This window comes from Gracilinanus agilis, chromosome 3 (genome assembly GCF_016433145.1).
Source record: "Gracilinanus agilis isolate LMUSP501 chromosome 3, AgileGrace, whole genome shotgun sequence".
In the NCBI taxonomy this organism is placed as follows: domain Eukaryota; kingdom Metazoa; phylum Chordata; class Mammalia; order Didelphimorphia; family Didelphidae; genus Gracilinanus; species Gracilinanus agilis.
The window spans coordinates 339,399,563-339,424,240 of record NC_058132.1 but is presented as its reverse complement, the minus strand read 5'-3'; the positions used below and the strand labels follow the sequence as shown (position 1 = coordinate 339,424,240).

General features: G+C 38.9%; 1 protein-coding gene across 1 annotated transcript in view; it reads left to right on the top strand.

Moving 5' to 3' along the window:
* Nucleotides 1-24,678, top strand: part of LOC123241539 (kalirin-like) — a 685,986-nt gene that overhangs the window by 313,051 nt on the left and 348,257 nt on the right. Inside the window, exons 4-6 of the mRNA XM_044669162.1 lie at nt 2,399-2,544; nt 7,637-7,897; nt 11,934-12,446. Coding sequence (XP_044525097.1) covers nt 2,399-2,544; nt 7,637-7,897; nt 11,934-12,446 — 920 coding nt within the window. The remainder of the gene's footprint in view (nt 1-2,398; nt 2,545-7,636; nt 7,898-11,933; nt 12,447-24,678) is intronic.

The following is a 24,678-nucleotide window of genomic DNA, read 5'->3' as shown; positions in this document are numbered from 1 at the left end:
TCTCTCTCTCTCTCTCTCTCTCTCTCTCTCTCTCTCTCTCTCTCAGAAGTGATGCTTTTTCTAGTGGGGATTGGAGAGGGAGAGAAATACCTTGAAACTTTAATATGATAAATATATAAATAATAAAATGTATGTATTCTTTTGGTACATTTCATAGTTAATACTTTACATGGAATGTTCTGGGGGCTATAATTCTATACATCAACATAGTATATTACAAGCATCTAAAAGGCAATTTTCTCTTCCTATTGAGAAACACACTAAAAATAAGAAATGTCATTACCACTTTGCTATACAGGTAGATACTGCTTTTCAGAGAAGATATATTCTCCCAAAGTTCTTAATGTAGGCAGCCCTGCATTCCACCTCTGGGTGTAAAAAGATTAATTCTCTATATGGCTAAATATATAAAATTCCTTTCCAATTTTTTAACTTTTCAGTAATATTTTATTTTTTTCCAATTGCATGTAAACAATTTTTAGCTTTTGCTTTCTAATATTTTGAGTTCCAAATTCTCTCCTTTCCTCCTCTCACCCCTCCCTGAAACCAAAAGTAAGTTGATGTTATACATGTGCTATCATACAAAACATATTTCCACGGAAACATATTTTTAAAAACCTATGAAGAAAACAAAATGAAAAGTAGTTTTCTTTGACCTGAATTCAGAATCCAACAGTTTTTTCTCTGGAGATGAGTAGCGATTTTCATCACGTGTTTGAAGGTTCTAAATTATGACGTGTGTCTTCTCTTCCTCTCTCTTACCTGCAACCCTTGACCAGAATGGGTTGCAGAGCATAGACTAAGGTCCAGTCAATAGGCAGAATTTTAGTAATCACATCTTCTAAGAAATTGAGCAAACACAGAAATTCAGACTCTACTTCAACCAAGCAAATATCCCTGTGGTTCCTTACTCAGGACTGGTTTGGTTCTGCCTCTGTCCCTTTATATGCTCATAACAGCATATAAAAGCAAAGATTTACCCTTGTAACTTTTGCATAATGATTTAACCAGTCAACACAGACAAAAAAGAATTATATCTGCCCTCCTGAATATAAGTGAGCTATTATAAAACAGTTAAATTGAACCAACTCGTCTGGCATCCTGGGGATTTGGTCCAAACATCTTCCAGCTCCTAAAACAAGCTTAGTTCATACCTGAGATCTGTCTTCAACTCTTTTGTCCCCAGGGTCCCTCCAAAAATAAATAATGTCTTCCTTTCATATTATGGTGGAGTGTTTCTTTCCCAGCAAACCAGAGGTCCAAAGCACGTTGGGAGAATTATCTGTTTTCCCCCACTAGAGTTCCAATTAGATTAACATCATTCACCCAGGTCTGCCTCTGGGCCTTGTTCCTCATCTCTGGAGCTGGTGAGAACTTCCTAGAGAATATTAGCACCTGATTTCTACATTTTGTTGTCAAGAGTTATTAGTTAATAACCTGTAAGTTGCTACCTGACAGGCTGTGGTCTGCTAATGACTGCCATATTTAGATGCTGGGTTAGTCTGTTAAATTCCTGCTGGTGGAGGTGGCAGTAAATATTTATTGTGAGAGACAAAGCAGAGAAATAAATTTTTCATTCAAACCTAACTGTGCTAGGAGTGTAGAGAGCAAGAAAAATGGAACTGGGGATTGCGTAATATTACTTGGGAAAATAGAGTAAGACTCCTAGAGAGTCAAAGGTTGAAGGAACATTGGACACCTAGTCCAAACTTTTCAATTCAAAAATGGGAAAATTGAGGCTCAGAGAGGGCAAATAGCTTGTCTGAAGTCACAAGGCAAAATAGAGGCAAAATAGAGATTAGAACCCTGTTCTTCTGAATCTCAATTCAGAGACAAATTGTCTACCTTGGTGGGGACAAAGGAAGGTGCCACAACCTCAAGGGGATATCCTTTGAATTGCGCTTTTACCTTCAGTTGCTGCAGCAGGTGATTTGTGGTGCTTCTGGTTTGGGTCCAGGCATCATTTTAAACGTGGGCAACTCTAGAATGGAATAACCCCAAATATCATATCAAAGATCAATTTTTAATTAAATTACAACTAATTAGGTAATTCAGATTGGCAAATTAGTTAATTCAATTATCAAACAATTCAGTAAGTCAAACAAATCAAGAAGTAAGGAGGAGGGGGAAAAACTTCTAAGTACCATAGAGGTACACTCTCTCTTTTCTTAACTGTGCCAATTCTGTGGTGGCCCTCTTTCAGACTGTTTATAGTTGTCCAAAGAAGGAAAAGTTGGAGCATTTAAGCATAGTACTTCTTTTGCTGTTTATTAGGAAAAATGGTGAGTGTGTGATGCTCAGAGAGGGAACCTGCACACAGATTTCAGGAGAATTGAGGGGGTAAAAGAAAACTCCAGCAGGGGTTAGAGACGGCAGCCCACAACCATTTGGGTTCCAGCTGCAGCACTTGTTGCTGAGAGCATCTCAAAAATGACTGAGGGGTGCCCAGGCACACGGTTCTCTATGTACCTGATCTTGGCTGGCTCCGTCCTCCCCCAGGTGACCACAACACTGGAAGAAGGGCTAGCTGATTCTGTGATGGCTGTATCAGACCTATCTTGCTAGAAATGGCCATTTTAGGGTTTGCCCTTTTCTAATTGTGATCATGAATTTCCCATCCATTATATTCATTCTTTTGCATCTCAACAAGAAGACAACACATAGGGCAAACTCCCCTGGTATTAACTTCTGAAACCATTGCAAGGTGCAGATCCTAACTTAATACACAACTTGGAATCATTCTTGGAATTGGATTATTCCAAATATGAAGTACTACTTAAAATCATGATGATCCAGCTATTGGTGTATGTAAAAAGTTTCTTGGGAAATAACCAAATAGCTAGACTATTCATAGGTAGTAAGAAGGTTGGGATTCATCCCAAAATTAACAATTTAATGCCAGGATCTAAAGCTACAAAATATGAACTTATATGGATTTGTGATAGTACAGAGTAATTCCAGACATACTTATTGACCAGGTTAATCAAATGACAGAAAAAGTGGATTTGAGGGGGAAGTGAAAGTTGCTCAGTGGTTAGAGAACCAGGTCTGGAGGTGGTAAGTCCTGGATTGAAATGTGGCCATGGGCAAGTCACTATTGCCTATTGCCTAACCCTTATGGTTACTATGTATTGACTTCAAGACAGAAGGTAAGGGTTAAAAAAAAAACACAATCCTGTAATTTAAAAGGGAAACTCCAATGCTATAAGGATACTGGTTAAAAGGTCTGTCACTCTGATCTGGTCTAGGTATAGTACCTTGCAGAGATACCTCAAAATATACTGCTTGCTCCTCTATTTCTTCCTCTGGCCTTTGTTCTACATTGTCTATTAATTGTTTTTAATTTTCCTGGTATATAAAATGTCACTGAAAATTTTGCCTAAAACTAGAATCTTAGAGAGTCTTGTCCTGATAAAAAGAAAGTGATCAGAAATAGAGCTGATTCAATGAGCAACCTTAGATATTTTACTGTCATTTCCTTTTTTTTTTTTTTTTTTTTTTTTTTTTGCTAATGGACACAAAATATCCAGAGTAGGTCTATTGACTTGAAGATACAGGGTTATGAGAGGTTATTTATTTATTTAAATTTATTTTTGTTTCTTAAGGCTAGAGCATTTAAGTGAGTGTGAATTCTGAGGGAAGGCAAGCATCACAAAACTAACCATCTTGCACACAATAATCTCAGTAAAAAAATTGTTTTGGTACCTTGGATTAGATGTTAATGTTACTAATTAAATTAAGACCTTTTTCCTTCATCATTCTATAGGAGTTACAAATACAAGGTTATTTTAATTAGGATTGCATTACAGAGAAGTTGTGTCATAATCCTTTTAAAATTGTTAGGACCCTTGCTGTTATAAGCTGTAGCAGATGGGATAATTAATGATGAGGTATTGCCAAACAAAATTCTAGAGACTTCATTTCTATGTAAAGCCTACTTATGGGATCATATGTGTTGTGATTATTATATTTATGTTGTTCTAATAAAATAAAAGTTAAATAAAAAGAATCAGTAATGATTACATGCAAATATTTTTAGACCCCATGCCCAATTTTTTGCTTCCCTATAATCAGGAGTGTGCTGGAATCTGCTCAATCTAAGCCCATTGTTAAATTTAGTGTGAGCATTTACACCTTGGAAATCAATAAATGCTACAAATCAGATCTTAATTTATCATTTTGTGGATAGTCTAGGCTTCAGAAAGTCACTGTACAAGTGTTTTTTTTAAAAAAAAGATTAAATTTTAAAATGTGGTGTACAGACAGTTGTTAAATATTTATTATACTTATCATTCATGCTATTTATTTATGTGTCATATCATTCTTTTACATTTTAAGATCCATGTGGGCAGGGAGGAAGACATCTTAACTTCTTTCTCTTTCAGTAACTAGCATAACATTCTACACACAATAAATTCTTTTTTTTAAAGATGTGATAACTTTGTTTTTATTTTTAAATATTTTTCTATGTTTACATGATACATTTTCTTTCCCTCCATTCTTTCTTTCCCTCCTTCTCCCAGAGCCAGCAAACAATTCCAATTGATTATATAAATGTTATAACTTGATACCTATTTCCATATTATTCATTTTTGCAATAAAGCAATCTTTTTAGACCAAAACCCCAAATCATGTACTCATATAAATAAGTGATAAGTCATATCACAAGTTTTTCTTCTGTGTTTCTATTCCCACAGTTCTTTCTCTCAATGTGGATAGCTTTCTTTCTCATAAGTCCCTTGGGATTATCTTATAGTAGCAAAGTCCATTACATTGGATTGTTCCACAGTGTTTCACTTTCTGTGTACAATGTTCTTTTGGTTCTGCTCATTTCATTTTGCATCAGTTCATGGAGGTTCTTCTAGTTCATATAGAAATCATATAGTTCATATAGTTCATCACTCCTTACAGCACAATAGTATTCTATCACCATCAGATACCACAATTTGTCCAGCCATTCCCCAATCAATAGGGAATCAACACCCCCCCCATTTTCCAATTTTTTTTTTGCCACCACAAACAGCATAGCTATGAATATTTTTGTACAAACATTTTTCATTATTATCTCTTTGAGGTACAACCCTAGTAGTGGTATTGCTGGATCAAAGGGTATGCATTCTCTTAAAGCCCTTTGGGCATAATTCCAAATTGCCTTCTAGAATGGTTGGATCAATTCACAACTCCACTAGCAGTGTATTAGTGTCCCAATTTTGCCACATCCCCTCCAACATTTATTATTTTCCTTTATTGCCATATTGGCCAATATTCTCGGTGTGAAGTGGTACCTCAGGGTTTTTTTGATTTGCATTTCTCTAATCAGGAGGGATTTAGAATACTTTTTCATATGATTATTGATAGGTTTGATTTATTCATCTGAAAACTGTCTATTCATGTCCCTTGACTATTTGTCAATTGGGGGATGGCTTGTTTTCTTGTACATTTGACTTTGTTCCTTTTAAATTTGAGTAATTAGACCTTTGTCAGAGGTTTTTGTTATAAAATTCTACCACCCCCACCCAGTTTGTTGCTTCCCTTTTAATTTTGGTTGCATTGATTTTGTTTATACAAAACCTTTTTAATTTAATATAATCAAAATTATTCATTTTACATTTTATAACATTTACATAATATAATGCTCTCTATCTCTTGCTTAGTCTTAAATTCCTTCCTTTCCCACAGATCATTATACTATTCTATGTTCCTCTAATTTATTTATGATTTTGCTCTTTATATTTAAGTCATTTACTCATTTTGAATTTATCTTGGTATAGGGTATTAGATGTTGATCTAAACCTAATTTTTCCATACTGTTTTCCAATTTTCCCAGTAGTTTTTGTCAAATAGTGAGTTCTTGTTCCAAAATTTGGGATCTTTGGGCTTATCAAACACTAGCTTGCTGAGGTTATTTACCTATAGTCTATTCCATTGATCCACCCTTCTATCTCTTAGCCAGTACCATAATCCTTGCCTTCTGTCTTAGTATCACTTCTAAAAAAAGAAGAGTCTTTCCAACTCCAGGACTGGCTTTCTATCTACTATGCTACCTAGCTGACCCTCCCAAAATACCCATCATTGACTATGTGACAAAGTCGTCATTTCCTATCTCCTTCATTTACTCTTTGCCTAAAACCTCAGCATCTCCGACACTTCCAAGCTATGCAACTCTGGGCAAGTCACTTAACTCCAGTTTCCTAGCCCTTAATGATCTTCTGCATTGGAATGAATACTTAGTATTGAGAAAGAAGATAAGGGTTTAGAAAAAGCTAGGCAAAGAGAAAGAAAAGAAACAAAGAAAGAAAATGGAAGGAAGAAGAAAGTAAGGGAAGTAAGGGAGAAAGAAAGAAATTAAAAGGAAAAATGAGAAGAAAAGAACAATTTTGTAAAACTAGCCAACACACCAAGTCCATTATTATAGGCAATATTCCATACCCATAGTCTGTAACTTTTCAAAAAAATTGAAAGACAGTGCATCTTTTCATCTTTTCTTTGGGGACAAGCTTGGTCAATATTACTACAAAGTGTTTGGTTTTGTTTCTTTAGAAACATTTTTTTTTTTATGAAGCCAGATATTGTGAGTCTAATGAGAACTAGTTAAACATAATTAGGCTGGTGAACATGATCATTATAAATTAAACAAGAACAGATTTCTTCATAGGCAGGCATTCAATTCAATTTAGGAATATTTCTGAGTACTTACTCTAAAAGATACTATTCTAGGCAATGTAAATGAAACAAAGATGAGCAAGACCCTACTCACATAAAAATACGGGTTCAGCGCAAAGGCTAGTACCTTCTTCTACATCTCTTACATGACATGAGCATCAAGGCAGAGTATGGTTAGAATAACACTTTTCCTCCTGAAATAGGTAGTTTGGGACTCCATTGCAATAAGCCTTGAATGTTGGTCTAAAGTTTGGTAGGCAGCAGGAAACTATGAAAGAGTTTTCATTAAGGGAATCACTGACTTTAAGAAGATTCACATAGCAGCCACACAGAGGATAGATTTCACTGTATTTTGTTTATTTTCGTATCCCTACAGCTTAGCATTGTGTCTGACACAAAGCAAGTATTTTATAAATGTTTATTAAATTTAATTGATTGGGTTAGGGATGGGAGACTTGAAGTAGGGAGGCCAGTTAAGAAGTTCTAATACATGTCAAGTCAGAATTTCAGAATCAGAAGTAGACAAGACCTTTAGCGATCATCTCCAACCTACAGCTCTTGTACTAACTCTGGGGGAATGAGGACCTGAACCCCATTAGAAAGGATCTGGGGGGCAGCTGGGTAGCTCAGTGGAGTGAGAGTCAGGCCTAGAGACAGGAGGTCCTAGGTTCAAACCCGGCCTCAGCCACTTCCCAGCTGTGTGACCCTGGGCAAGTCACTTGACCCCCATTGCCCACCCTTACCAATCTTCCACCTATGAGAAATACACTGAAGTACAAGGGTTTAAAAAAAAAGAAAGAAAGAAAGGACCTGGGCACAAGACTTATCATGCAGGTAAAACTAGTAGGGCTCAGCAATTAATTGAATGTGGAAGAGAGACACAAGTCAGGATCTCAAGAGTCAAGAAACCAAAAAAAATCTTCATTAGCCCAGACTGGTCCTTATGGTAAACAGTGGCCTGTCAAAGCTGTAGTGGTGTGAGCTGCCCTTCCCCCTTGTCCCCACTGGTGTGAGTGACTTGCCCCACCTCTCTCTCCACAGTGAGGACGTGTGCAAGCGAGGCTTCACTGTTATCATTGACATGAGGGGCTCCAAGTGGGACCTCATCAAGCCCCTGCTGAAGACGCTTCAGGAAGCCTTCCCTGCTGAGATCCATGTGGCCCTCATCATCAAACCCGACAATTTCTGGCAGAAGCAGAAAACCAACTTTGGCAGCTCCAAGTTCATCTTTGAGGTGAGGAGAAGCTTCTCCCAAGGTGTTTGATATTTTGTTGTCCTTTCCATAGCACCTCATTCCCATCTCTACTTTTCCCTCTCTCCTCTTCAGTCCTTTACATATCCCTCCCTCTTTCCCTCCCTGCCTCCCTTCCTTCCTCTTTCTCTCCCTTCCTTCCTTTGTTCCTTCGTTCCTTCCTTCTTTCCTTCCTTCTTTCCTCCCTCCCTTTCTCCTTCCCTCCCTCCCTTCCTTCCTCTCTGTCTTCCTCCTTCCCTTCTCTTTCCTTCTATTCCTTCCTTCCACCCTCCTTCCCTTTTTCCTTCCTTCCTATCCACATACCTTTCTGATCCCACCTCTTTTCTCCACACAATCCCTCCCCCTTTAAGAAAGTCTAGTCATGAAACCAAGCCAACTTCTTGACTCTGATGATGCATGCCATATTCTAAAGCCACAGTCTACTACATCTGTGCTGGGAAGAGAGACAAGTTTCACTTTCACTCTTCTGGAGTCAAGCTTCCTTACCACGCTGAACTGAATTTTGATGACTTTCAGTGTTGTTTTCCTTTACATTAATGTGGCCATTGTGTCCATTTCCCCCCATTAGTCTTCCTAAATGAATTAAAATGCACAAAGCTTTTGTAGAAAGAGTCCTAGCTTAGTGGGGAAGAGGCAGGCATAATCGCAATAGCTCACATTTGTATAGTACTTTTAAGGTGTAAAAATGACTTTATATTATCTCATTAGCTCCTCGCAATAACCCTATGAGGGAAGGTGCTATTTTCCCCATTTTTCAAACTTTTTTTTCAAACAAAAAAGGAAACTGAGACTTTTAGGAGTAGTTACTTGTCTGGGATCACACAACTAATTAAGTGTCAGAGGTGCAATTTGAACCCACATCTTCCAATAATACTCTGTGTTCTACAGACAGTGTTGGGAGGATTTCAAGGGTTGAAATTTTGTCAAAAGTTAACTATCCTCAGAGGGCTCATGAATCCCTTGCTGTTGGCCCTGAGGATTTTGAATGGATGCCATCCCAACTTAAATCAATCCATTAAGCATTTATCCCACCTCTAAATTTGGGACTTTCACCTCCCTCAGAATTCTGGGTCTTAGACTCCTCTTGACCTTTCTCTCTCACCAGTGGGTAGAGGAGCTTTCACATCTATTTTCTTTTTAAAAGGCTCTGAGAACTGCTATTAATCTGTCAGCAGCTTCCCATTCTGGGCTTTCCAACCTCCAAGGGCAGCAAGAAAATGTGAACTGGGCTCTAAGCGGCTGAGACTGACTCTGGATAGGATGATGACTGTTGCCTTTAGGTGTAACTAAAGCAGTGGTAATGTGACCTCGTGCAGAAATCATCGAGCCCCCTTCCCACAGCCCTCAATCCATCACCCTAGGTAAAACTTGGGAATTCTGAAGGAGGCTTCTCTCCTAGCCTTTCCCCCTCTTTCTCAGCTTGTACAAACAAGATCTATGGCAATGGATTAGAATTTATGAGCTAAAAAACTCTGCAGATGACCTTTCTGGTAAATCACAAAAACTTAATAAAAAGGTTTAACTACCTTGGCCCTTCCTTAGGGCAAGCCTGTCCCAGCCTCTAAAGGAAGAATATCTGTCAACTTCCACTCAGGAGGGTTGAAAATGCTAGAGCAGGGGATAAAAAAGTGCAATCAACCAACAAACCAATCAATTAACAAGCCTTTACTAAGCCCTGTGCCAGATGCTGGGCAGAGGAAGAGAAAAACGAAACAGTTCCTGATTGCAAAGAGTGACATTCCGTTGAGGGAAACAGATCCTTAGAAAACAATGTAGAACACATTAAAATGGACAAACAGAATCTTTAAGTGTTGAGAGTTTATGAAGCAAAGGACTATTTCATACTTCTAAACGTCGATTTCCTTAGCAAGGACGGTCCTTCTGCTGATGCTGGTAGCAGCCCTTTTATGCTTTAGCAATTGATTTAGTTCAGTACCTTGGCCTGGCAGAATATTTCATTATCTTCTGGCCAGAGCCTCTGAGCATTCTTCCCTTTGATTCCCTAAGCCAGTGCTCATTCATGGTGAGAGCCATATAATCCACTTGTTTGAAGCCTTTTGAGTTTGGGAGAACCTACCAGAATTTGGGTTCTGTCATCATGGCCCTCAGGAAACCGAAATTCCATCCTCGACCCACTGAGGTGTCAGAGAGATCTTTAGCAGATGTATTTCATATGTCCATAGATACAGATTTAACTCTCAAAGGCAGCCTTGAAAAAGTTTGATGTAAGCTTGGCTAATAGAGCACAGCAACTGGTTACAAGTCTTTGTTTTGCCCATATTGAGTGCAAAAAACTTGTGGTAGTTATATAGTATTTCAAAGGTTCACAACAATGCTTTATATCTATTTTGAGACCCAAAACAACTGACAAATTCAAGTCTTGTTGACTCCAGGCACAGTACTCTTTCCAATGAGCCACCCAGCTGCCCCTCAAGGCAATAATACAGGTATTCAAAGACCATAATACAAAATGAAAAATAATAAGTACTTAGGAGAGCAATGAACTAAGTATTATTGATGTTCTGGGGAGGCAGAGACCATTTCTGAGCCCCTGGTAACCAATCCCTATGATATAGTAAAAAATGGAGAAAAGGTGCAATGCTAAGAATTCAAGCAATCTTCAGGGACATCTTTAGTAACTATTTCTTTCTTTTCTGTGGGGAAGAGTAGCCTGGAGCCCCATCATAGCCATTCACTCACCATGTATGGCATTACAGGGCTGTTTGGAACTTTCTGTCTTGGAATTTCTGGTTCTCATGGATTGAGACCCTCCAGTCCTGAGAGAACCTGAGACCTACATTTGGAGTTAGAAAAACAAGCCTTTGTGGATTTGAAAAACTGGTTCTAGTCCCATTATCACTTTGCCTCTTGCAAATAACAGAAAAAAAGGTAATAGAGGCCAAAAAAAGCCTCATTTCATGGGGTGGGGAATCTTATTGATTTGAAGAGGTTTGGAGAACGTGAACCTCTGAGGCAGAGGGATGGATGATTTGACCTCTGGAGTCATCCATTTCAACTAGCTCTATTTTCCTTGAATTCACTTTACTTAAGGAGTTCATTAAATTGGGCCATTAAATCTGAGGTTTAATAAAAAGTCATCAAAGAATCAAAGATAGAGGCCGAAACTCTTCATTTTATACGACATGTTCATAGTGAGAACTTTGGACCTGGTTATTTATATATTGTCTCCCCCATTAGAATGTAAGCTCCTCAAAGGCAGAGATTATTATTTTTTTGTTTTCTTTTGTCTGTATCCCCAGTGCTTAAAATGTGCCTGAAACACAGAAAGCACTGTAATAAAATGCTTGTTTATTGGTTGACTTAAAGAGCATTGAGTATATTTAGATTTAGGGATCAATGAGCTCCCACTCTTGACATCTTCCTTTCTAGTCAAAATTTTGATATAGATTTGGATTATCTTGTTCCTATTTATTGTTTTTATTTGGTTGTTTCTTCTTTTGGGGGAGGAGGGTTTGCTATAATGTGCCACGTAGAAGCAATAGTGTAGACCACTGGACTTGGGAGTCTTGAGGCACCTGGGTTGTAATCTCATTCCATATACTTATTAGCTATACAATCCTGGGAAAATCATTTAACCTCTTTTGGCTTCAGTTTTCTCATCTATAAAATGAGAACCATAATAACACCTACCTTCTAGGAATACTGTGAGGATCAATCCACAAAGTTGTTTAACAAAGTTAATTACAAAATAATTAACAAAGTTTATTGTGTTAAGTGCTGGGGATTCAAAGAAAAGGAAGCTCTCTCTCTCTCTCTCTCTCTCTCTCTCTCTCTCTCTCTCTCTCTCTCTCACACACACACACACACACACACACACAGAGAATGCTTATTCTCAGAAAGAACACACCAAGTGAAATAATGGGCACATAGAACTTTGCAAACCTTAGGGTACAATCCAAATGTGATTTGTTAATATGATTCTCTTTGACTTGTCTCTCCTTGTCTTTGCTATTGCATCTATCTATCTCATTCTGCTTCTTTCTCTACATGTCTCCAGACAAGCATGGTGTCAGTGGAAGGTCTGGCTAAGCTGGTAGACCCCTCCCAGTTGACTGAGGAATTTGAAGGCTCCCTTGACTACAACCATGACGAATGGATAGAACTCCGGGTCTCCCTGGAGGAATTCTTCAACAGTGCTGTTCATCTGCTTTCTCGTCTTGAGGACCTTCAGGAGATGTTGGCCCGCAAGGAGTTCCCCGTGGATGTGGAAGGTTCTCGGCGGCTCATCGATGAACACACACAGCTCAAGAAGAAGGTGCTGAAGGCTCCTGTGGAGGAGTTGGACAGGGAAGGGCAGCGGCTACTTCAGTGCATTCGCTGCAGTGATGGTTTCTCTGGCCGCAACTGCATCCCAGGCAGTGCCGACTTCCAGAGCCTCGTCCCCAAGATCACCAGCCTCCTTGACAAATTGCACTCAACCCGGCAACACCTGCACCAGATGTGGCATGTACGCAAACTCAAACTGGACCAGTGCTTCCAGCTACGGCTCTTTGAGCAGGATGCTGAGAAGGTAAGAAGAGAGATAGGGAGAAAGGGTGAGCGCAGGATGGCCATGTAGAGTCATGATGGCTTTGTTGCAAAGGAAGAGGGTGTTGCTGTCTTGTGATTGGACCTTACAGTGATGAGTCTTTCATTTTTAAAATTAATTCATTTGTTACATTAAAATTCCTAGGTATCTCTCGCCCTCCCTTTGCTCCCTGAACTGTAGAAGATAAAAACATATATGAATACATAAAACTATGTCTTTCTTATTTCTATTTATTGGGCTTTTTTCTGGAGGTGGACATACAAAAGTCATTCTTCAAAACATATTTCTGTTGCTGCATATAATATTCTCTTGGTTCTGCTTGTTCCGCTCCTCATAATTTCATGTAGGTCTTTCCATGGATTTTTTTTAATTAACCTGCTCATCATTTAAAGATTCAGGTGACGAGTCTTTAATATTTCTGGGGTGCCCTAAATTCATTTAAGATGCTTTTATATACATGATGCCAATATGACATCTCCTCTTACCAAATCTGTCTGAGATGATAATGATTCTTTCCATTTTGTAGAAATGGAAATTTCTATAAGACACAGAGAAGCTAGAATACTGGGCTTGAGAGCCAGGAAGACTTGAGTTTCAATCCTGCCTCAAACACTGATTAGCTGTGTTTTTCTGGAAAATTAATTCATTTAGCTTCTCTGCTTCAATTATAACAATAATAACACCTATATCACAGGTTCTGTGAATCAAATGAAATAATTTATATAAAATGCTATTATTATTTTCATCATTATTATGAATTATTACAGCACCACAACAAAGTTTTGATGAAGGCAAAACTACATTTGGGTTCTTTTTTGCCTCAGCAAAAAGCTCATTTCTCAAGAGCAAAGTTTTTCAACCCAGATTATACTATAAACCAATGGTTCTCAAAATATCATCAGAGGGCTCTCTGAGACCCATTCAATGCATCTATGAGTTCAATATTATTCTCACAGTAATGGTAATATGTTTTCATTTCTAATGTAGTAAATGTTGATAGGAAGAACCCATATGAACAAAAAGACCTTTGAGGGTCCTCAAAGAACTTTTTGGCATGTAAAAGGGGTCTTTAGATTAAAAGGTTTGAAAACCATCACTATACCAGTGATGGTGAAAATTTTAGAGACCAAGCCCAAACTGCAACCCTTATGCACATGTGAGCCACTACTTAACCCCAGACAGGGGAAGGAGGAAACACTCCCATTGGACTGCTGGGCAGAAGAGCAGGTGATGTGAAAAAATGTCCTTGGGTATATGTGGAGAAGGGGAGGGGAGCAGCCTCCTCCAGTATGTCTGTCATAGGTTCACCAACACAGCTATAGACTGTTAAATATCTAAAAATTCTCTGTCATAGGGAATAGAGTCAAAGAATTAGAGGAGTAGAACATGGAAGATAGGAAGAATAGGAAGCAAAGAGGGGAATAAGTTCATTGTGCTTATAAATTTTTAGAATGAAGGATTTTATAATAAAAGTTTTATAAAACTGGTAACATAAAAGTGATAGAGCTGAAATTTGAGCCAAAGTCATCTGATTCCAGACCCAGGTCTCTTTTCACTAGAGCACACTACTTCTAGGTGATGATCCTATACATATTTGAAAATAAATTATCAGATAGTCCCTGAAAAAAAAAAAACTGGTAACCATTTACTTTGGGTTCTACTCACTTGAGAACTGGTTATTGGGAGATTGCTTTGTAGCACCATGGACAAACAATGGCTTCTTCCTTCCCTTCAACTTCTTTTATATTCTCCTTTGATATAAGCTTATTATTTTTTTTGGTTTGTAGCTTCAGCCTTTAAAAGAATTTTGTTCCCATTCTTACTCTTTTATATACTTTTCCTAAATTGTAATATACTGTTTACAGGTATCATTAGATCTATACATTGGCCATTTTTCCAATACTTAAAAAAATCAAAACTAAAATGAACACTAAATAGCATACAATTCTTTAAAAAAATAAACTTGAAAAAAACTGAAATGAATAGATACTTTTCTCACTAATTCTATAGTGGTGAGTGAATTATCAAGATATACAATAAGCCTTTGAACTTTTTCATTTGAAAAAATGTTTATATATGAGGGCCTCCTTTTTCTGAACTTACTTGTTTTTCATGATTTAACATTTTCCTTGCAAGATTTTGATGTATATTTTTAAATTCTTCATCATGAAATCACTCATAATATTGAATATTACATTTACTTTTGATAAATAGTCTGTTTTTTCCAGGTCTGGAAACTATAATCCATAGGCTTTTAAAAAGCTTTAAACTAGGTAAGTTAGAGACCATTGAAATGAGACTATCTCCACTTCTTGAATAAATTTCTCAACTTTTAGAGATATGTGTGATGGTACAAGGCTGTGGTTGTAGTATTACCACTACATATGGGAATTTCCAATTTCTTAATAATTCTACTTTTAAAGTAGCCAATGATGAGTATATATATACGATATGCATATACATAATTCCCTCAATGGAATAAGATTTATAGTTGGTTGGGAGTTAAAAATCTTCAAAACAGTTTTTGTGTGGATATTTTAATAAGGTAATGTAGAAGATATATGAATTGTAAAGGCTCACCTGGATTTATAACAACAGTTTTGTCAAAGCTCTGAAGGAAAATCTGAATTTCATTGGTCAAAAACTACCTTTTTCCAATCTGTCTTTATATTTTCTTGCCCATGATGAACATTTTTCTTCATAGCAACAGCTGGAAAAGCTTAAAAAATGTATCTCATTGTTATTGTAACACCAAAAAACTCACATTATAGAGGAATCAATAGCACTCTTCCAGCTGTCAGGTCCTTCTGAAGACCTTTGCTTTTTTTTTTTTTCTGAGGTTTAATTAGATTGTTGCACAGTAAGTCTGGAAGTTCTTGGCACGTTGTAATTTCCAACTTCACTTTCCTTTGTGCTTTGGAGAAAATGAATTCGTCTCACTTTGAACTTTCATGGTCTTTGAAATGCTTGAATTCTCCACACCAACAGTCACTACAATATCTCTAATAGTCATTGAAGTATGCTCTTAATAGTTTCAACTTTCACATATTCTCTTGGGAAATATTTGTTCTTAAAACTTACAGAATTAAAAATATAACGAGAGATCTCTGAAACCTGTTTATGGCAAAATATTCCACCATTCAACTGACAGAGAATTAACCAAACATGGGAAAGCTAGCTCAATCTAGTTTTATCTGGTCAGTTAAACTTCCAAATCAGCCCAATGTCAGTTGAAGCACAAATATCCAAGTACTACTATCAAAACAAAACATTGTAAAATTATTTCTTGTCTCGGGGGCACCTGGGTAGCTCAGTGGATTGAGAGCCAGGTCTAGAGACAGGAGGTCCTAGGTTCAAGTCTGACCTCACACACTTCCCAGCTGTGTGACCCTGGGCAAGTCACTTGACCCCCATTGCCTACCCTTACCACTCTTCTGCCTTGAAGCCAATACACAGTATTGACTCCAATATGGAAGATAAGGGTTTAAAAAATTAGTTCTTGTCCCAAGTAATTTTTACATTATTATTGCTGACATAAACTTACTCTCATTTAAATACTATGCTCGGACTTTTAATAAACTTTAAAAAAACTCATCCTGAATTCTTAGCTTATAGTCAAATGTGTAAGTATAGTCCTAGTGTATTAAGCCAGCTCAATTAAAAGCATCAGTGCCCTGGATGGCCTTCATCAGCTGGTGATGGTTAATGAAAGAGGATATTCTCCATGAGTGTTTTTTCCTTCTAATTAGAGAGAGAAGTATACAGTTTTTTCTTTGCTAACATTCCATTCCTTACGTTCTTCTCCATCATATTCTGGTGCCTCCTATTGGGAACTCCTTCTCTGGGGACAGGGGATTGAGCTCAGTTTTCAAAGAGCAAATAAATGGCATGGAGCCAAATTCCTGGGGCATGGCCTTGTTTCCCAGATCCCTTCTTTTGATGTCCTCTGTGTCCAGTCTCCATAGTTGGAGCAGAACCTTACTATAACCCTACTGAGAAACACTTGAGGGAAATATATACATTCCACATGAGTCCCTGGCTGAGCTGCCTCTCTCTGAGGGTCAGCAGCCATACCAAGCCAACAAGTTGAATGGTTGGAAAGCTGTTCAGAGCACCATGGTACAGTCAAAGGAAGACTGATTTTCAAGTCAGACAATATGGTTTTAAATCCTGCTTGTAATGCTTACTTTTTGTGTGAGGTTGGGCAAATCCTTTAAACTCAGTGGGCCTCAGTTTCTTTATCTGTTGAAAGGGTATGAGACTAGAAAAAAAGGTGCTTGATAGGAGTTCTTCTAGATTTCAGGGGGGGTCCATGAACTTGGACAGGAAAAATTTTATCTTTATTTTTCTTAACCTTCAACTGATATTTCTCTCCAAAATAATTATAAGGACAGTGAGGTGACTCAGTAGATAGTGTTGGACCTGGAGTCAGGGAGACTTCTCTTCCTGAGTTCAAATCTGGGCTAAAATACTTACTAATTGTATGACTTTGGGTAAGTCACTTAACTGTGCTTGTCTCAGTTTCCTCATCTATAAAATGATCTGGGGAAGGAAATGACAAACCACACCAGTATCTTCCCCCCAAAAAAACAAACCCCCCAAACAAGTGGGGTCACAAAGAGTACAATATGACTGAACAACAACAAAAGTACATTAAAACACCCTAAAAAGGAGTCCTTGGGCGTCATCATATTGCCACTGGAATCTATGACACATCAAAGGTTAAACCCCCCCTGGATTTGATGATCTCTTCTCATCTTAGATATAGGATTGTTTACTTTCACATTTGTCAAAACTTTTGGCACCACAAATCTCACAAAAGATGGCCTGGCTTTGACATTCATATAATTTTTCTACTAACATTAAGCATCACCAACAGTTAGGTAGTGATTTAAAATTTGCAGAGCACTTTTCATATAGCTTCTCATCTGATCCTCACAACAACCCTGTAAGGTAAGTGCTGTTATTATCCCCATTTTGCAGAGAAAGATTAAGTCACTTCTCCAAGGTTACACAACTAGGTAGTGATTACGGCAAGATTCAAACTCAAGACTTTCTGACTCCAAGTCCAACACTTCACCAAACCACCTTTGCTGTCTGATGCCATTCTATCACTGATTATTTATTATGTGGGCTTCACCTAATTTTTTTTTCTTTTTCTAAGTCAGGTGCATGAGACATTTCTGGAGCTCAGCCCTGGTACACTATCTTAGCTGTCTTCCTTCACCTCCTTCTCCCATGTCCATACTATAAAAATTCATCCTTTTGCTAGCTAAGACAAAAAAGAATAAGAAAGAATAGCTACATATGATATCTCAGTAATGAAAGTGCGAATCTCCATGTACTAGATTTTCTCCACTCTGAAGGAGGGGATTTTATACTTTTCTCTCACCACCACTCTCCCCTGTCCTCTACATCCCAACAGCCTTCTTGCTGGGAGCTGCTACTCATGTATAAACTTATAATTTACACACGATACTTTTCTTAATGTCCTAGCAACATGAAAACACATAGCAACTTGAAAACTGTATAGTCTACCCTTTATATGTGCCTCTTCTAAGTCTATTTTACAAAATGATCCATGCCAGTATATGGAACTCAATTTCATCTTTCTATCCTACATAGTCATCTGAAGTTCTAAATACATTTAAAGTAGTTTTGTTCATGGCACTCTGCTGTCCCTGGAATTACTGAGATTCATTCTGATTGTCTCTGGAAGATGCTTGAAGTAGTCTTGACCTCCCAAACTTTGTCATAAACTTCAGGTCCTCTGAGAATTTTCAAAATAGAGATGGGTTTTCAGACTTTTCCTTCTTTTTTTTCTCTCCCTTAGAGCTGCAGCAAATTAGACAAGAGCAAATTTCCCCTCCACCTCTGTTTCCTGGGGCACAGAGCAGGGAGAACATTCACTCAAGTTTCAATTCTCCTTCCCCTTTCTTAAAAGCTAGGATCTGAGGATTTGGAGCTGAAAGGGACCTTTGGCATCACCCAATCCAAACTCCTCATTTTTAGTTAAGAACATTGAGACTCATCATTTAAATCACTTGGCTAAAGTTACATAGATAGGACAGGGCAGAACTGTGATGGTAATGATAATAATAACTAACGTTTATATAGTGCTTTCTTTGTGCCAGGCACTGTGCTACCAAGTCTTCTGACACGAGGTACAGTGTCTCTCTTCGTTTCATATATCTGGGGTAGATGCCCCCACCCTAACTTATCTAGGGGGTTCAAGCCTGTCAGTTATCCTCAAGTTTGTTTAGCCTGTCTGTCCAGATGGTTTAACAGGGTGTAGCATGGAGAATACTTTGTTCCCAAGGTCATGAAGATGGCTAAAGGAGAATAGTTGGGGCTTGGTCAGACATGGAAAACACCAAGGTCATTCACTGCATCCTGGGTCATTGCCAGTCACCATGACTCCTGTCTTGCCACTGGACTTCCATGACCCTGGGAGAGAGAGGGAGGCTGAGGACTTTGTGCAACTCTGCCTCACTTCAGTCCAACTCATAGGCAAGTCAAGACATCACCAATAATGTCACTGGATCTCTTCAAAAACCAAGAATGAACAACAACACTCCTTGTTACATTGTCACCTTTAAGAGACAAAATGGCAAGGCACTGAGTCCTGATGGGACACTAGAGAGGAGGGTAGAGCCCAGCAACCCTTGGTACAGTGCAAAGAACACTGGGTTATGAGACCAAGAACCCAAGTGTGAATTCTAGCTCTGCTACCCACTAACTGTGTAATTTTGGGCAATGCACTAAACCTTCTTAGGACTCAGTTTTCTCATCTATAAAATAAGAAGGTTGGACTAGATAACCTCTCTGATCATTTCCAACTTGATAGCCATGATCCTATATCCTGTACCCATTTATCTCTTTTAAAAAACTACTCTTCCTTTCTGTCTTAGGAAACAACTCTAAGACAGAAGGGCAAGGGCTAAGCAAATGGGGTTAAATAACTTGCCCAGGGTCACACAGCTAAGAAGTGTCTGAGACCAGATTTGAATCCAGCCATGTAGCTCTTGATTCTCTTTATTTATAAATGGCTTCCCTATAGGTTCTCCTAACCCTCTTCAACCAGTCTCAGTGAGCCACAGAACTCTTGAACCAGAGCAATCACTAACTCGCCCGGTAACCTCGGGCAAGGCTCTCTCCAGGCCTCAGTTTTTTCATCTGTAAGATAGAGGGGCTGGACTAAATGACCTCCCAGCTCCAAAATGTTGTGATTCACATTCTTGTTGGATATTTGGGGTCCTTCAGATATATGTTTGCTAGAGGGGCTGTGTTATTCTGCCTATAGACTGGGCGTTCAGCATAAATGTGGGGTGGATTCTAGAGAAGGTCTCTCTTCTCCTCCTCCCTTCCTCTCCTTCCCCATCGTATTCTCATAGCCACAGACTTCAAGTCAGGGCTTGTTGCCAGTCTCTTGAGCAGTGTGCCCCTTCCCTGACTGGGCAGTGTAGTGCTCTTCCTCATTTTCCTGGGTTTGTTTTTGAGTCTTTGAAGAATGTGAATGAGGTTTGAGCAGAGAGGTGTGGTTTCTGAGGGAAGAAATACAAACAAAAGACCAAGGATCTTGAAGAAACTGGGCAAAGGTCCTAAAGGAAACAAAACAGTGGGCCTAAGTTCAGTTCAGTTCAATAGACTTTGATGAAAAGTCCTACTGTAATATGGTTGAGAGAGAGCTGAATTTGGAGGTAGAGGCCCCTCTTTCTGTCACCTCCTATGTGCAAGTCTTTGGGTACCTCAGCTTCTTGGGTCCCCTATTTCCCCATCTAGCAAATGAAAGCATTCAACTAAGTCTAATGTCCAGTCCAATTCTGAATCTGTGTTCCTAAGGGTAATGCACTAAAAGTTATGCCTAGAATCCAAGAGGCAAAAGGAAATATCAGACCTGGCTCAGGGTTTCTGTAGAATGTGTCACCACGATCTATTAAGTTCTTCCTCTTCTCTTTATTTCCTCTGGTTTTTCCAAGACTTCGTACCTTAAGAGGTTGAGAGGAGGGGATCCAAAGGGCTTCTCAAGAAGTATGCTTGCTCCAATGAGACACTGGAGAGCTCTGTGTCTGGGGACCTGAGGTGTAAGGGCAGAGCATGGCCATGACGAGAAAGTGAAAAGAAAAACCAATGGTATAGGTAGAACTGGACACATCTTGTGGGCTCCTGAGTCCTTTTTTGGAGTCTTCAGTTTTTCCATACCTGTCTATAAGACTGTGGGATATGGTAGAAAGATCACTGTATTCCAGGCCCTTTGTTCTAATCTCAGAGGCAGCTAGGTGATGAAGTGGATAGAGTCCTGGGCATGGAGCAAGGAAGACCTCTGTGTTCAAATCCTACTCAAATTCAGACTTACATGATTCTAAATGTCACTTAACTTCTGCCTGCCTCAGTTTCTTCCAGTATAAAATGGAGATAATAATAGCAGATGCCTCCCAGGGTTGTTGTGAAGATCAAAGGAGATATTTGTGAAGAGATTAGCACAGTGTTTGGCATATAGTAGGTACTTAACTAATTTCTTGTTTCCTTCCTTCTCTAACTAGTTGTGTGAACTTGACAGGTCACTCTGAGACTCAGTTTTCTCATCTGTCAAATAGGAAGCAGCATAATATCGTGGATAGAGAACTGGCCTTAAAGTCAGGAAGACATAGATTCAATTCTTAACTATGACATATTTTCTAAGAATGTCTCCACATCTTTGTGTCCTCAGGCAATATTCCAAGATTATAAATTGCAAGAACAAGTGATGTCTTGTATAGGTAGAAGAGTTCCTCAATGGGATTATAGATTTTAGAATTTAAAGAGACTTTATAACCTTTGGAGCCCAACTCCTTCATTTGACAAATGGGAGAGAGGGGGCACAGAGAGACTAAGTGACTTACCAAGGTCACCAGCTAGTGACTGATGTAGTATTCAAATCAAGGGCTTCCTGATTCCAAGTCCAGAATTTGATCAACTACATCACCTAGGGGTATTTTTTTTAAGCAGTCAATATCTATCTTCATTTAAACATTATTTAATGAAAGACAAATTTGGTTAAAAATTTTGTGTTAATTACCTTTAAAAATGATAAACTGGAGGCAGCTGGGTGGCTCAGTGGATTGAGAGCCAGACTCAGAGACAGGAGGTCATGGGTTCAAATCTAATCTCAGACATTTCCTAGCTGTGTGGCCCTGGGCAAGTCCCTTAACCCCCATTGCCTATCCCTTACTACTCTTCAGCCTCAGAACCAATATACACAGTATTGATTCTAAGAGGGAAGGGAAGGGTTTAAAATTTTTTTTTAATAAATAAAAATGGTAAATTTAGGAGTTCCCTCTCCTGATGTGGTCACAGGTCTGGTTAAAAAACAAACAAACAAATATAGGTCTTTCTCATTAGGCAAACACTAGTAATGAAACACTCTGAATTTAGCTATGCCAGTCCTGGGGCCAGTGCTTATAGTCTGTCCTTGGGGCTTTCATTGGTAAGACCTGCAGGATATCTTGTTCCATTGGCACAGTCTTTGAGGGAGTTAGGATCAGTTACAGGACACAGTACTTCAGCCTTGAATTTTGGGTAAGGGAGAAGTAACCTTGGGAGCAGCCTTTCATATCTGAGCCAGTTTATCATGGAGAAAGTTGATGGAGGCTCCAAGGACTTTGTCCAGGTTGTGTTATCTCCCCCAAGCTACCTTGAAATACCTCAGTGTTGAAATTCAGCAGCTTGTGCCCCACATTCCTCAGGGTCAGGGTCATACTCACTTAGAGAGTCATAGAGTAGGTATACCTTAATTATTCAGTCATTTTCCAGTCATGTCTGACTCTTTATGATCCCATTTAGGTTTTTCTTGGCAGAGATAATGGAGTGGTTTGCCATTTCCTTCTCCAGGTCATTTGACAGATGAGGAAACTGAGGCAACCAGGGTTAAATGATTTGCCCGGAGTCACACAGCTAGTGAACTCTGGAAGATGAGTCTTCCTGACTGCAGGCCAACCACTCTATCTATTAAGCCAGCTATCTGCCCCATATATCCACACAGAGGAGTAATGTTTGACCTCTTGGAGGGAGCAGAGGAGAGCAAGGATCTAAACCTCAAATGCAGTCTGCCCAGGGGCCTCACATCTTGGAGGTATACTTTTTGTTTTCACATTTAACCAATTCATTTGCATATTTTAAGGAGAAATCTGAAATTCTGTTTTCAGATGCCATCTCAGCCAGCTGTTGTTCACTTCCCAAGTCTGCTGTTCCTATCTGAATCCCCCCTCTTAAACAGCAACAGTAATTACAAGACTAGGTGTACCTCTAAACCCTCACTTTCTGAACCAGGATCTCACCCTCCTCAGGAATTCTTTTTCTGTTCCTTCTGGTGATATCATATATTGCCTCATGAATTTTCTGGAGTCAGTAGTGGTCATAGGGCTTAATAAGCGATGAGTTTCTCCATCATATTCTGGATACATGATCCCAAAGATAGCAAACTTCTCTATTGCTCATGGCAGGATGACAGCAGCTGTCTCAGTCCCCCTCAGAATGGGAGTCCTCAATCATTACCATTCATTTCTCCTTCCTCTGCATCTTTGGAATGACCTCTTTCCAAGTAGTACCAGTAGCTTCACGTTGTCTTTCCTTGGAGGGTGAGAAATTGCCTTGGATCTTGGCTAGAGTCAGAGATCTTGGGTTCAAATTATGGCTCTTCTTGGGACCATCACAGATCTAGAGCTGGTAAGGACTTTAGAGGCCATCTAATCTAGTTCATCCTGCTTGTTGTATCAATGAAGAAGATGAGGCTAGTCCAGGTTAAATAACTTGTTCAAGATCATATTAAATAGGGGCAGCTAGGTGATTCAGTGGATAGAGTCAGGCCTAGAGTTGGATTGGGAGGAACTGGGTTCAAATCTGACCTTAAACACTTCCTAGCTGCATTACCCTGGGCACATCATTTAACCTTTGCTGCTTTTCTGTCTTACAATGGACAGAAGGTAAGGGTTTAAAAAAAAAAAAAGAAAATCACATTAACTATCAAGTTACTAGAACCAAGGCTCAAACCCAGGGTTCTTTGCACTCTTTTGCCTCTCTGTACAATGTTGAGCAAGACATCAAACTCATGTTTCAGTTTACTCATCTTTAAAAGAAGGAGAATGAATTATCTGATCCTCCTTGTATAAAATCCCATGTGGGCATCTGAATCTGTGGAAAACCCAATACTCTTACTAAGTGATGATGATGTAATAGTAATAATAATAATAAATAATAAAATAGCATTTAATTAGCTCTTTAAGGTTTGAAAGATACTTTACAAAAATCATTTCATTTTATCCCCATAACAACCCTTGGAGGTAGGAGCTATTATTTTCTCTATTTTACAGATAAGGAAACTGAGGCATACAGAGGTTAAAAGGCTTCTTTAGGGGCCACACAGTAAGTATATGAGGTTGGATTCAAACTCAGATCTTCCAAATTCTGATTTCAAATCCAATGATTGATCCACTTCACCACCTAGATGCCCTGCGATGGATACAGACTATAGGCCAGTCGTTTTGATTAAGAATTTGGCCCATATGCCAATTTCTAGAAAGGATCAAAGCAACCTATTTCTCTTACTCCTATAAACCTATCTTTATTACCTCCATTGCTTTGGCAAGAGGTTCATGTCCTGCTGAAGTGGGAAGGAAATGGGAAGGGAAGCTGGAGGCTTTACATGGACAGAACTGGAGAGTTCCTTGGCTAAAGTCACCAACAATCCCAGCAGTTTGAGAATGAGAATCCTGGACAGAGAGAAAGGGTGGTGAATTCTGTATCCTTCATTTATTAAGTCCCTACTATAAGCCTGTTGTACAATTATTCTAAGATGGTGAAGGAATTAGGAAGTTAGATAAGACAGCATCCCTGCTCTCAAAGCATTTAACAGTCTAGTGACTCTACCACAATGATTTCCCTGTACAAAGACATAGAATACCTCATCTTCTGAACAATTAATAACATGAAGGCTACCCTCTAAAAACCATCTAGGCATATGTTCAGGATTCTAGGCTACTATGTTGGTCCTGGGATTCAGGGGGCACACAAAGTGCAAGTTATGCATTAGATCTCCTGAAATATGCCTATTGCCCTCTTTTGGTAGTCCCAGCTTCTAATATAATTATGATACTTTTCTATTTCTTCTTTTTCTTTCCTTCTTTACTTCCTTCCTTCCTTCTTTCCTTCCTTCCTTCCTTCCTTCCTTCCTTCTTCT